Raw genomic sequence first — 14,198 nt, 5'->3', positions numbered from 1 at the left:
CCTCATGGAGAACTGGTGACTGCGAGTTGTCATGTACAAAGTGGAAGAGTAACTTTATTGTCTTAAGCTCAAATTTCACAGGCTTGCACTCCTTGGTTTAGAATTCAGATTCCTCAGTATGAAAGAGACTAAGAAAATGTCACACCTTTTAATCTATTTGGGCAGAAAGAAAATTTAAATCTAGTCAGAGAGGGTATCTGTCTACAAGAGCTCATCCCAAAGATTTCAATTAGTTATTCAAGAATCCATGCCGAAGAATGCACTATGAGCCAGGAACTATCCTGGGTCCTGGGGGTTACAGAGGAAAACTAACCATGACTCTGCCTTTAGGGGCTCATGGTTTATTGGTGATTGGTCATAGGGGAGAGGGAGAGGGAGTAAGACATACGTATGGTAGGTACCATGACACAGGTATGTACAGGATATGATGGAGCACAGCTTGGGGCGGGTCAGAAATACTTTTAAGAAGAAATGAATCCAAGGTAGAGGCATTAGCCAGGCATCTGAAAGTTCACAGTTCCATGGGGTAGGCAGTTTGGCTGAGGTGGAGGGACCAGTACATGAAAAACCACAGAAATGGAGATCGCATGATATGGTTCAGCATGTCTTGGGTGGATAGGCATGTGTTTTTTGAAAGATAAGGTAAGACAAGTTGGCAGAGGCCAGATCAATAGCAGCCTCGGGTTTTAAACAAGACCACTTTTCCAGCTCCTCCTGGCTATTCCAACATGGTACCCGGTGCCCTGAGTTCTATCTCAGCATTAGTCACTCTGTGAGTATCACTCTTTTTTGCTCTAAGCAGATAGATCTTGCAGATCTGTAAACAAATTCTGGTTCTACCACTTACTATGCATGTAACCTTGGAAAAACTACTTAGCTATGTGGAGGCTCTGTTTTCTCTTCTGTAAAATGGGTCAAACCAAAAACAGCTTCATAGGGTTATTGTGAAGATTACCAGGATCAAACAAGAACAAAGACTGGCAGGAAAAAAAAAAAGTGGTCATGAAATATTTGTGGAATTAAATTGGGTACAGGAGTGAAAAGGAAATTCTTCTGTCTGAAAAATAGCCTTTAGCTTTCCAAACACCAGTAGCTGCCAAAGCAGTATAGGACACCTGGAAAGAAGTAGAAAAGAGAGATCCGAACCATGAAGAAGAGTGACAGGAAGCCACAGACCCAAAACTAGAAGACGGTAAGCCAGTGAAGCAGATCAAAGTGGTAGGGGTGCATCTTGTGCCAGAACAGCAAGGGCACTGCCAGGTCAGAAGGGTGGACAGGAGGAAGGAGGTGGCAGATGCTGGCTCATAGGGCACTTCAGGGAGTGAATGCATGGCAGCCTGTGGCTTCCTCTTTCCTGATGTTGTCCTGGTGTCCTACCAGGCTCTGGAAAGAAATCAAAAAAAAAAAAAAAAAAAAAAAAAAAAAAGAAAGAAGAGAGGAAAAAAGGGAAAAAGAAAACAGTGGCATTGTTGTTTAACAACAGCAACACCCCTTCATGACAGAAAACACATAACAAACTAGAAATAGTAGGGAACTTCCCCAACCTACTAAAGTGTGTTTATGAACAAACCACAGCTAACATCATACTTAATTAATCGTGAAAGCCTAAAAGCTTTCCCCCTAAGATCAGAAATAAGACCAAGGTGTCTGCTCTTATCACTCCTATTCAAAATTGTGCGGGAGGCTTGAGTCAGGGTAATTAGGCAAGAAAAAGAAATAAATGACATTAAGATTGGAAAGGAAAAAGCAAAACTATCTGTTTGAAGATATATGATTTTATATATAGAAAAACAATCTTGAAAAAGAAGAACAAAATTGGAAGATTTGCAGTTACTGATTTAAAAATTTACTACAGGCCGGGTGCAGTGGCTCATGCCTGTAATCGTAGCAATTTGGGAGGCTGAGGTAGGAGAGTGGGAGGATCGTTTTAGTCCAGGAGTTCAAGACCAGCCTAGGAAATATAGGGAATCCCAAATCCACAAAATAAATAAACAAAAAATTAGCCAATCATGGTGGTGTGCACCTGTCATCCTGGCTACTTGGGAGGCTGAGGTGGTAGGATTGCTTGAGTCCAGAAGGTTGAGGCTTCAGTGAGCTGTGATCACTCCACTGCACTAACAGAGTGAGACCCTGCCTAAAATAATAACTTACTACAAATAACTTGCTATAAATCTACAGTAATTAAGACAGTGTTGTACTGGCATGAGGATTGATATATAAATCAATAGGATAGAAGTGAGGATCCAGAAATAAACTCTCTCAATTACAATAAATTGATTTTCCATGAAGGAGTATCAAGAAAATTCAATGGGGGAAGAATAAGCTTTCTCAAGTGAGACAAATGGATATCCATATGCAAAATAATGAAATTAGATCCCCTGCCACCATATATAAAAATTAACTCAAAATAGATCAAAGACCTTAAATGTAGGAGCTAAAGCTATAAAATTCTTAGAAGAAAACATAGGGGCAAATTTTTTTATGGATTTGCCAATAATGTCTTAGACATAGCACAAAATGCATAAGTACAAAATAAACAAAATTGATAAATGTAGCTTTATTAAAATTAATAACTTTTGTGCTTCAAAAGAAACCATAAAGAAAGTGACAAGACAATGCACAGAATGGGAGAAAATTTCTGCAAATCGTATATCTGATAAGGGGCATTCCTGTTGCTATAACAAAATACTGCAGAGCAGGTAATTTATAAGTAATAGAAATCTATTTCTCATAGTTCTGGAGGCTGGGACATTCAATATCAAGGCACTAGCAAATCTAGGGACTGGTGAGAGCTACTCTGTGCTTCCAAGATAGTGCCTTGTTGTTAGGTCCTCACATGATGGAAGGGATGAAAGGGCCAAAGGGATGAACAGCTCCCTCGAACCTCTTTCATGAGGTCATTAATCTCATTCATGAGGATTCTACTCTCATAACTTAATCAGCCCTAAAGGCCATACCTCTTAATACTATCACATTGGTGATTAGATTTTAACGTATGAATTTTTAGGAAACACATTCAGGCTACAGGGGGGCTTGTATCTAAAATACGTAAAGAAATGATACAACAAGAGACAAAAACTCAATTAAAAAATGGAAAATAATCTGAATAGACATTTCTCCAAAGAAGATATACAAATGGCCAATAAGTGCATACAATATGTTCAACATCATTAGCAATCAGGGACATGCAAATTAAAACTGCAGTGAGATGCCACTTCACACCCATTAGGATGCCTATAATGAAAAAGATGAATAATAACAAGTGTTGGCAAGGATATGAAGAAGTTGGAGTTCTCATACACTGCTACAAGGAAATGTTAAACAGTGCAGCCACTTTGGAAAATACAAAGCAGTTTTTTAAAACGTTAAACACAGAGGTTTAATGTTCAAAAGGTTAACATTTGACTTTGAAATTCTACTCTTAAGTATAGATACAGAAGTAATAAAAACAGGTCAACACACAAACTTGTATGTAAATGTCCATAGGAGCATTATTCGTAATAGTCAAATAATGTAAATAGTCCAAATTTCCAATGACTGATGATTGAATAAAATGTAGTATATTTGTACAATGAAATATTATTTGGCAATGAAGTACTGATACATGCTACAACATGGAGGAACTTTGAAAACATTATGTCAAATGAAAGAAGTCATTCACAAAGGATTATATATCATTTCATGTACATGAAATGTTCAGAATAGGCAAATCCATACAAAAAGTAAATTAGCAGTTGCTTGGGATTAAGAAGAAATGGGGAGTGATGCTAATGGATATGGAGCTTCTTTTTGGTGTGATAAAATGTTCTAAAAAACAAAGCTGTCATAAAAACCAACAATACAAATAGCTATTGTATTTAGCACTTTCTAAATGCTAGCTACTGTGCTAAACTATATACTCTTACCTAAGTCTCATAATAAATATGCCAGGAAACTTTTAGTTTTATTTACAAAGGGAAAACATGAGTTGTTCAGAGATAAGGAAATTGACCAAGGTCACAAAACTAGTAATTACCATACTAGTTAGGACTTTAACTCATTTTTGTCTCATTTTGAGTTTCAGTATCTTACAAAAGGATGTTAGATGGATCTTGTGAGCTCCTTGTTTACAAGGCTGGGGTGTTCACAATAGTGACCAACACGAAACAGTAGAAATTAGTGAAATTTCTGCCTCTGACTTTCTCACCCCGGAACTGGGGTGAGGTGTTGGCTCCCAGGCTCAGTGGATATGAGGTGGCAAGGAATCTATCCTCAGTTAACTGTGCTCTCCTGCCTTCTAAGGACATCATTGTTCTAGAGGCTCCCTTAATTATCCCTCAGATATCTCACAGCTGTCATTCTGGAGGTGAGACTCTTGACCCTCCACCCCTAGCACGTGATTTTACAGATTATGTCTTGTGTTTGAAACTGAGTCCTGTTACTGTTGGCTCTGTCTGCTTCCTAGTTCGAAGAAACAAAACGTGAGAAGGAAGGTGTTAAGCCCACAAGACAAAGACGTCAAATAGTTCTCATCAAGGAACATTTGGATGAGTTTTGGGAAAATGACTGTGAAGCAGATGGATTACATTTTCTGTTTGCGCTCAGCAATTAAGGGGAAAGGGGACCCAAGCCAAATGTGCTGGGATTTTGTCAAACTCCAAACGTTGGAACACATTTCAGGATGTTTGACTGAGTTTGGCAGAATCAGTACCTTAACTGTGGCCTTCTCTTCTTGGACAAAAGGTGACCAGAGAGCCTACAATAATCCAAGTCTGAAAGAAGCCACAGGCATGGTTACCCTTTTGTGGGAAATGGCACAATGGTACCCTTGTCAGTTGGAATATTTCAGTGGGGGGGGGGGGGGGTTAATTATGCATATGGTTATCCTTGCAAGGTTTTTGAGAAAGAGGATAAAAATCAATTCACATAACACAATTTAAGAACATATTCTTTCATTCTATTCCTCGTGATCCAGAGACTAGAGGAGAATTGCATCCTTCGATGACTATCCAAACCCCCTTATTCTGTGCATCCTGAAGTATCCCCAGGAATTTTTGTGGCTGTACTTACTCTCATCCTTTGCTCTTTCCATTTGATTCTTTAGAATCAGAGCAGAACCAAGCGGGAAGCTCAGAATCAGAGAGATCTCATCCAGTTTTCGGCAAACCCAAACACTCTGCAATAGATTGAGTGGAAGGAAGAGGAAGAACATGATAAAGACATGAGAAAAGAAGCTGAGTCCTTGTTGAAACACTGAAATGGGTGCAGGTATCGTTTCTTATCTCATTGTTTTTTCTCATAAGCCCTGAATTCATTCATTTATTCACAATATTTACCATGTGTTCACTATCATCTGTGTACTGGAAAAACAGCAGTGAATAAAACGGACAAAATTCCCTGCCCTCTTGGAGCTCGCATTCTAATGAATAAAATGCCATTGTCACTTGGAAGTTATGATTATCAAAATTTTTAGAAGTCAGTTGCTTAGTTGGTCCAAGAGCGGTAGAATTTAAACTTTTTCTCCTGTAAGTAGCTATAATGCTTTGTCAGAATTTTTACCCTAGTATTACAAATATTTATTCTATTTTGCTGATAAATTTAAGAATGGCCTCCACTGTCATTCCAGATGGGATATGTTGTCTTACCATTGACAGAATATTCTACGCCCAAAGTTAAAATTTCTAAGAAGAAAATACAACTAAGTTCATCCTTTAAAAATTTTTTTTCAAATGACTAAAAAGTAGCGATTGGGAAGTGCTGATATTAAAATGGTGGCAAAGCTTCTGCCTCAGAGCTCTCCTTTCCTCTCCCTGTCTTCTCATCAGCAGATCTTTTTTTATCCACTGAAGAAGCAAAATTTGAAAGTAAATATATACATTAGAAACTGCCAGAGAAGTAAACAGCAGTCTTGGGTTTTCACTTCAAGGCAAAACGATGGCTCCTAGTGTCCACTTCTGCATGTCAATCTTGTATATCAATTCCTTGTGATAGGAAATGTTATTTTCAGTGGATTGCAATCCAGACAATTGTCAAGAGAGCTCCTATGTGGCAACTGTTTTGGACATGTCAAGAGACACAACTTTTTCAATGCTGCATTAGCCCCAGCCTGGCTTTCACTGCTTCTGTGTCCCCAGCTGGTCCCAGCTAGCTCTGCTGATGCTCCACAGCTGCAAGCACAGCTCCACCTGAGCTATTTCTGATGGAGATGAATAGTGTTGCATGACTCCCTATTGCAGACTGGTTTCATGTTAAGTCTACTGTCTAGACTTGAGACTTAATGGCGCCAGATGTCTGAGGGACTCCCACACTCCTTGCTGCCAATTAGATCTCAGGTCTACTGGTGGTATTCATGAACACAGGGGACGAAGTTTGGGTGGTAGCTCCCTTCTTTTACCTTCTCCCCCTACATTCACTCAGTCTATAGAATAGAACTACAACCTTGATGTCCTATTTTTAATCCAACCAATCAACTTGTCTAATGCAGTAGTCCCAATTCTGGAGATCCTAGTTTCAGTGACCCAGTTACTGACCTGGGTCTTCTTGCTTAGGAAGACCTCCGAGAGTGTACACACCTGCCTGTTAAACTGGTTAATTTCCACCAATCTAAGTGTAAGTGCCACTTACTAGATGCAAATTGTTGGTATAGCCATTTCTAAAATGAAGATGGAAAAAGGTACAGCCCCAAAGACAGTAGGCATTACCTGACCTCCCATACCTTTAGAGTTATTCCTTGTTCCATCTCAGTGCATGTCTCAAACTAATTAGTGCATGTCTCAAACTAATTCCTGCTCCATTTTACAGCTTGCCTGATAATACTATAGGCAACGATGCAAAGTATCTAATGTCAAGTCTCACACAATGATAAACTGTAATTGGAACTCCTTCATGGTGGGAGAGAAGCTTTTGTTATCAACATTTATTAGGCCTGCTGGACGTTTACATGGTCACTCGGTCCCTGAACACAGAGATAAGTGGACCTGGGTTTCATATTTAGTCTCCTTGGAGAACAAATTTAGCCTTGGAGAATACCAAAGCTTTGGGCCCAGGAATGACCCGGAAGTTCTCTGGGACTAACTCAAAGCCTCACTAAACTCCCTCTTGGAACATCTTGGGATCCATAGCCCCAGATTCCTTGGTACACCCAGAGCATGGTATAGACTTTATAACATTGCCAGTCCTTTTTAATGTTTCAATCTTTTTCTTTCATCTTTAGTCTAATAGTGCCTTGAAAAAAAACAGCATTGAGTATACAAATGAATTTGGGAGCAAGAGAGAGGGATCTGGGAGAAAAAATAAAAGTGAAGTTCAAAATAAACTTGTTTGGGGAACTAAATGGCTCTTATGCTAAGGAGAGTGGGCTCATCCCCACCAGGTGCATAAATTTTTTTAATGTCTTTTTTTTCTTGTTTAAGAAAAAAAATAATTTGTCCAAATTTGTGACCCTTGGTCCAATATGGAGGGTATTAGATACTTGATCTTTTCCTCTATGTCCAGGGCATGTCTGAAGTCTTTTAATCGGAGCTCTGAGAGCCCAGTGAGAAGTTTGTTGTTCGTAGCTTGAGACATGGACTATTCTTTCCCTTTTAAAATTTTGTAAGTCTCTAAGTCAACTTCAAAATAAGGATTGAGAAAAACTCAAGACTGTCGCAGCTTTGTGTTGAGTGAATGCTTGCTTGAAACAGAGAAGCAAAAGGCAAACAAAGGTAAAGTGGTTTGATCATTCACCAAATTAAGCATTAGATGTTACTGCCATCTAGTGATGATTTAACACCTGGCTGCCAGGGGAGGGTAGAGTCATCTTTTTGCTACACAGGCATCACCTTAGGGCCTATCACAGACTTGCGGGTTTCGGAACAAATGTGACATCTGGGTGAACTTCCAAATTACCAGAGGATGGTACTATGGTGAAAAGGTCCCACAACTGGAGAAAAATGCATGTCTTCGTGTTAAATCCTAAGCCTCTCTGCTCATAATATTTCCTAAAAAAACTTCCTTGCAACAGTGAAAACAGGTTTCTCTTAACTCCATGACTCCAGGATCCTTAATCCATATTTAAACATTCACAGGCAAGTTATATGCCACCTCCCCATTGCATCTGCCTCCAAACCCTGTCTCTACACATCACTTAATAGAGCTCCAATCCCATTCCTCTTCATTCTCACCGCACTCATGGGGTCACTGGAGGTGGGGAAGAGGAAGAAGGAAAGAAGATGAGAAATAGTCTGATAGGGTGCTTACCTTGTGTAGATGCTTTACAATCATGGTTGCCCTCACCATCGTCCCAGAAAGTGGCATCATTCCCGTGTGAAAGATGAGAAAAATCAAGAATCAGAAAAGTTAGGTAACTGGCCAGAGATCACACAGTTAAGTGTAAGTAACAGAGCTGGAATTTGAACCCAGTGTACCTGGTCTCATCATCCGGGTTTTTTTTTTGTGGCTTGGTAAGCACAGTGATATGATGTTGGAGAAGAACACTGAATGCGGAACAATGGGAAATATTCTCTGCTCATGAAAGAGCAGAGTTCAAGAATATCCTCACGTAGCCTCCTCTGGAGCAGGTACAGAAGCTGGGAAGGTGTAGGAGTATTTCAGTGTAAAAGATTAGCAGGTTTTAGATGCACAAGCAAATCCATATCTAGAGCAGGGTTGCCAGAAACAGATGGTGACTCTAGGGTGCTAATTTCATCCCCTTCCCTCATCTGAAGAATCTCCATGCTTCATGAGAGTATCCAGCTCCGAAGGATTAAAAAGATAAGCCAAAAAAAAAAAAAAAAAAAAAAAGGTGATCTGATCTAAGCCTGGCGCCAGCAGTCCCCTTGGGCGTGTGGAGGAAAGAACACTGACGTGGGTGAAAACATTACAGGTTGGGATTTCTGTTGCCTTGAGATTTGGGCTACAGCCATAAAGCTAAAGACATGAGGCAAAGCGTATTCAGTTTTCTTCATTGGCATCAAAGAGCCTTCTCAGATGCCTTTTCAGTTAGATGGCTCATGAAATCTTAGCCAAGTTCAGGCCAATGGAAACGATGTAAGCCCCTCTAGGTTTGGGCTCTGAGACATCCTACGTGATCGTTCACATGCGCTTTCTTCTTTCACCTGAGGGCTACATGTGGAGTATTCATAGGGTAATTCTGAGGTGTTGGTAGAAGGAGGAATCCAATTAGGAGCCTTGAAAAATTACTTGGCACAAACCTTCTCTCTCCAAGCCCTCATGGGACTGGGTTGTGAACAAGAAAAAAGCCACTAAGATTTTTTGTTGGTTGTTTGTTATAGCATTTCATGTAATTTAACCTGATTAATATACAACAACAGATACAAAAGATACCTACAGTGGTACATAGCCAACAACAACAACAACAAAAATGGCCAGAATTCTTTATTGCTCCTTGTATCCAAGCTGTTTGCAATTTGACTTTGCACTTTGTCTCACTAAGGAGGCAAAGTCCATTTCCCTGCACCTTGAGTCGGAGCTAACCTGTGACTTCTTTCATGCAAATGGTAGCCGTGTGCGACTTCGGAGTCTAGGTCTCCAAATGCTTTGCATGCTTCTGTCACTCATTTAGGATCCTGCTCAGCCCCAGTGACAACAAGCCTTGACCTGCTGGATAAGGAGGGACATGAGGTCAAGACATCCCAGCCAACCACCAGCCAATGACATCCTAGTTCAATGTTCGGCCAGCCTCCTGCCACCCACAGCTGACCACAGAAGCATGAGTAAGCTCAGCTGAATTCAGTTAAGCCTGGCCCACAGAAACAAGAATGCCCAGCTGATGGCATGGTGTCTTTTTAACACTTATTATTTAAGCTACTGGATGTTGGGGCATCTTGTTACACAGCATTAGCTGAAGCACCTATATTTTAAAAAGATCTGGAACTCTTATCCCAGCAGGACTTACTGAGAGGGTAGCAGAACTTGTTTGGCTGTTATCAACCTACCACAGTCTCTAAAATTGGAACATTCCCCATTAGAGAAGACATCACTGGGATCAGGGGTTAGAGGGTTAGCAGGAGCATCCGGTGTTCCTGATAAGAACTGACTCCATTCTGCCTCTCTGGGAAAAGATTACAGGTGTTTTCTTTTTTCAATGAAAGTCCAGGCTAACTAAGGGAAGTGCTGAGAAAACCACTCGTAGAAATTGTTGGGAGTCAGAGAGAGGACCTGCAGGAATTGGGGCTTAGCTTATTCCTCCCTGGCAAGAAGCTTATTAGGATGCAGGTCCTGTAAAACCACTGTTACTCCCATCAAAGTAAGCACGATGGAGTGGTTTTTGATAGAGCTGAATTTTATGCTGTTTGCGTTCAAGGGTGTATATTAATATAGTGCCTGGTACTGCTTCTCACTTGGAAAATTTTGAAGGCAGGAAACTTTCTAGGGGCACTCTGTGATGGGAAGCAAAGGAACAGAAAATTGGTATGCTAAACTCTTCTGTAACTAATTGGAGAAGCAAGGAGGTGTAAGTTTCTTATGTGAGAAAGGAATAGGTAGTCGGACTGGAACATTTTGGCAGAACAGTGTCTGTATTAGCCTCCTAGGGCTGTTGTAACAAAGTACTACAAACTGGGTGGCTTAAAACAACAATAATTGTTCTCTCACAGTTTCGGGGGCTAGACATCAGCAGGGCTGCGTTCCCACTGAATCCTTTAGCAGAGAACCCTTGCCTGCCTCTTCCAGTTTCTGCCTGCCCAGACGTTCCTGGCTTGTGGCAGCATCACCCCAACCTCTGCCTTCATCTTCATGTGGCTGTCTTCCCTCTGTTCTGTGCTTTCACATGGCATTCTCTTCTCTTTGTATGTCTATTTCCAAATTTTCTCTTTTTATGACACCAGTCATTGGATTAGGACCCACCCTAATGACTTCATCTTAACTTGATGACATCTAGAAAAACTCTGTTTCCAGGTAAAGTCATTCACACATATGGAGATTAGGACTTCAGTGTGTCTTTGTGTGGGGGAGGGTGGGGAGCAATTTAACCCAAAACAGTGCCCAAAAGGGCTGGCTTCTGGGTGAGGGAGCCCAGTAGTAAGAGCTGTAGACAATAGCAGAAGATGGGGGAGGGGGCAAGATGAGAGCGCATGGCAGCGCAGGGCCTTCTGCAAAGTGGGCATGAATCACTTTAAGGAAACCGATATTTGGACTTCTGCTTCTCAATGGGCATAAAAGTCAAGGGAGTGCCGGATATGGCGCCAGTCAAGAAAAAGAGCTTCTTGCTTCTTTCCCTCAAGTCTTCTTCCCGGTCCCCTACATGTTAAAAATGGAAGAGATGCAGAAGGAGAAAGTGTCCCAGGAACGAAGGAGCAGACCTCTGCAATAATCATCACTGAGGACCAGAGCCATGGGGAAAGCTAGCACTGGAGGGAGAAGAGGAGACAGTAGGGCTAAGTTCAAGATGAGATTGATAGTTAAGCCAGACTTTATGAAACCTGAGTGGATACACAGGTTGAGATTTGCCCAAGATATGATCAAGAGGTGCAGAAAGGAGCTTCAAAGGCCAATATGTGAAAAAAAAAAAAAAAAAAAGACATACTTACACTTCGCCTAGTGATTCAGTTTGGTAGAAGAGTTATAGGTGTTAAAAGTCTAATAAACTGTGTGTGTGTGCATGTTTTTGTTTTTGTTTTAGGTGGAGCCTCGGTCTGTTGCCCAGACTGGAGGGCAATGGTGCAATCTCGGTTCACTGCAACCTCTGCCTCCCCAGTTCAAGCAATTCCCCTGTCACAGTTTTTTGAGTAGCTGGGACTACAGGTGAATTCCACCACACCCAGCTAATTTTTGCATTTTTAATAGAGATGGGGTTTCAAACTCCTGACCTCAGGCTGGTCTCAAACTCCTGACCTCAGGCTGGTCTCAAACCCCTGACCTCAGGTGATCCACATGCCTTGGCCTCCCAAAGTGCTGGGATTATAGGCTTGAGCCATTGTTCCCTGCCTAAACTGTGTGATCCTGACCAATCTTTTACCACCTCTGAGCCTCAGCTGCCTTATCTATACAGTTTGGATAATAAATACACACACACACACACACACACTCACATACATACACACCTTCTACAAGCTTGTAAAAAAACTTTCTATGTTTGGGGTGCTGTTGTCAGAATCCACAGATGGTGGCTCGTGTTTCCACGCTTGGTTCTATGGTATCAGCCAATGCATTCAGCTTTTCTGAGCTTCAGCTTTCTCATTTATAAAAAAGGGCCATGAGTCATGGGGCTAATGGAAAGATTAAATGAGATGTGAAATTGCTTTTTTATTTTGCAAATTGTTTTATACTTGTAAAGCATTTCAGGCATGTCTCCTATTGTCTGTGTTTTTATGATACCAAATAGCTGGAGCATGTTGAATTAAATGTAAGAATTTATATTACTTGAATTCTGTTGATGAGAATTTGTAATGAGCAATCAACCTTGTACAATATGAACCCCCTGGAAAGCTTTAAAAATACTAATGTCTGGGTTCCACCCCCAGAGATCTCCACTTAATCAGTCTGAGCTAAAACCTGGGCATCAGGGAGATTTTCCAAGCTCCCAGGAGATTTGACTGTGCTGAGGGATAGGGGGAGGTGGTTTGAAAACCATAGAGTAGAAAGTTCTGGTGCCGTGACTGAATGTCTGACTGCCACATTGTTATCTGTTTTGTTTTTCTGTTTACCTCTGACAATTTTTAACTGCACTGCAATTTTTGTGGATGGACTAGGAGCATGTTGATTTGGGTGTGATTTTCTGGCTAGTCAGCGATTTTTTTCTTTTCTTTGAGCTTTAGGTTTTGTCAGTTCTGATCAACTACTTTATCATTTTCTGCTTGCTACATGAAAACTGTACCTGTCACCTTAAAAATGAAAATTGGCTGATAAAATTCCAAATTCTGACAGGAAAAATAATATCGTTTGTGTGAATCTGAAAGATGGTTTCCCTTCCACCACTGGAACAACTGCTTTTATTTTTTAATAATCTGAGGTATCTTAGGAGGACTGCAATTACACTGTAGAAAAACATGTGACATTAATAAATCAGAATAATTAAGACAGTGCAAAACAAACACATTTGTAAGTGCTGAGCAGGGAAACACACAGAAAAATTAATCTTTAGTTGAGGGGTTAGGGGAGATGGAGGTTGCCATGATGAAATCAGATTTCTGGGAGAAGGCTTAGACACGCCTAGGGGCACATGAACCTGGTGTAAGGCCGGCTGGTGCGAGGCAGCAGTATAATAGTCCTGCAGGAGAAAAATTAGATTTCAGAGGGGTGGCTGAAAACATGAGGTCAAAACTAATACAAAGGCAGATGTGTTCCTAACAGAAAACCCTCTTGCCAGCTTCTGCCAGGTTTGCAGGGCAGGGGCAGCAGGCTTCTTCCCTTTTGCCCAAATAGGAGAAGAGCCCATTCAATCGATATGGGCTGTCCAAAGTGGGCTGAGACTGAGAGGTTTTATTCTTCTCCTCCGACTTTCCTTCCAAATGCAGCAAGGGTGAAACGCCAGGTTTAAAAAGCGACTCGGTAGCTGACAGTTCCTGTAATACTCCCAGTCTCAGCTGCTCTCCTAACTCCAGGGTATAATTATCCTTCTACTTAATTGGAGGTTCAGGAGAGCTTATTAGCTCGCTCTGTTGTTGCATAATTCAGGAGTTCAGTTCAAGCTTCCTTAAAAGCGAAGCAAAGGCACTTTGCAGTGCAAGAAGCAAGGCTGGACAACTGAGGAGGGTCACACCTGGCTCCATGCCCTCCCTGTTCTGCTGCTAATTCACTGGGTAGCATCAGCCAAGTAGCCAGTCTCTTTGGGCATCAGCTTCCCTCCTTGCCAATGAGGAGGCAGACCTGGGTTAGTATGTGTGAAAGGGTGTTCCCTGAAACATTTGCTTTTCAAGAGGCTTCTTTAAAAAAAATGGTTTTGTGTCCTTAAATAACTTCAGAAAATGTTGTGTACCAGGCATGCCTGTGGTGTATACAATAGATTGTCTCACTCAACATCTGTTCCAACATCAAGTTTACTACCTAAACCCTGTATTTCCCAAACTCCTTTGCACTAGAGTTCCAGATAGGATTAGGCTACCAGTCAGATGCATTTGGATAAGACACGAATTTGAAACTGGGGTAAGCAGGCAGGGAGACATTTATTTAACTGTCATGGAATGATTCCTGTGGCAGTTTCCGGATCGTAACAGTTCCCTTAGCAAGCCAGTACTCTGATGTGATTCTGAAAATTATTCCTGCAGGCCCAGCATGGAGCT

General features: G+C 41.2%; 1 protein-coding gene across 8 annotated transcripts in view; it reads left to right on the top strand.

The window, feature by feature from the left end:
• PCTP (phosphatidylcholine transfer protein) overlaps positions 1–14,198 on the top strand; it is a 110,695-nt gene that overhangs the window by 62,238 nt on the left and 34,259 nt on the right. For all 8 annotated transcript variants that reach the window (XM_045375053.3, XM_045375055.3, XM_065531311.2 and 5 more), the window contains one exon: positions 5,084–5,247. In XM_045375053.3, the coding sequence (XP_045230988.1) occupies positions 5,084–5,164 (81 nt within the window). In that variant the 3' untranslated portion in view covers positions 5,165–5,247. The remainder of the gene's footprint in view (positions 1–5,083; positions 5,248–14,198) is intronic.

This window comes from Macaca fascicularis, chromosome 16, assembly GCF_037993035.2.
Source record: "Macaca fascicularis isolate 582-1 chromosome 16, T2T-MFA8v1.1".
Lineage (NCBI taxonomy): Eukaryota > Metazoa > Chordata > Mammalia > Primates > Cercopithecidae > Macaca > Macaca fascicularis.
The sequence above is the reverse complement of the archived record's forward strand: the minus strand, read 5'-3'. Positions and strand labels throughout refer to the sequence as shown.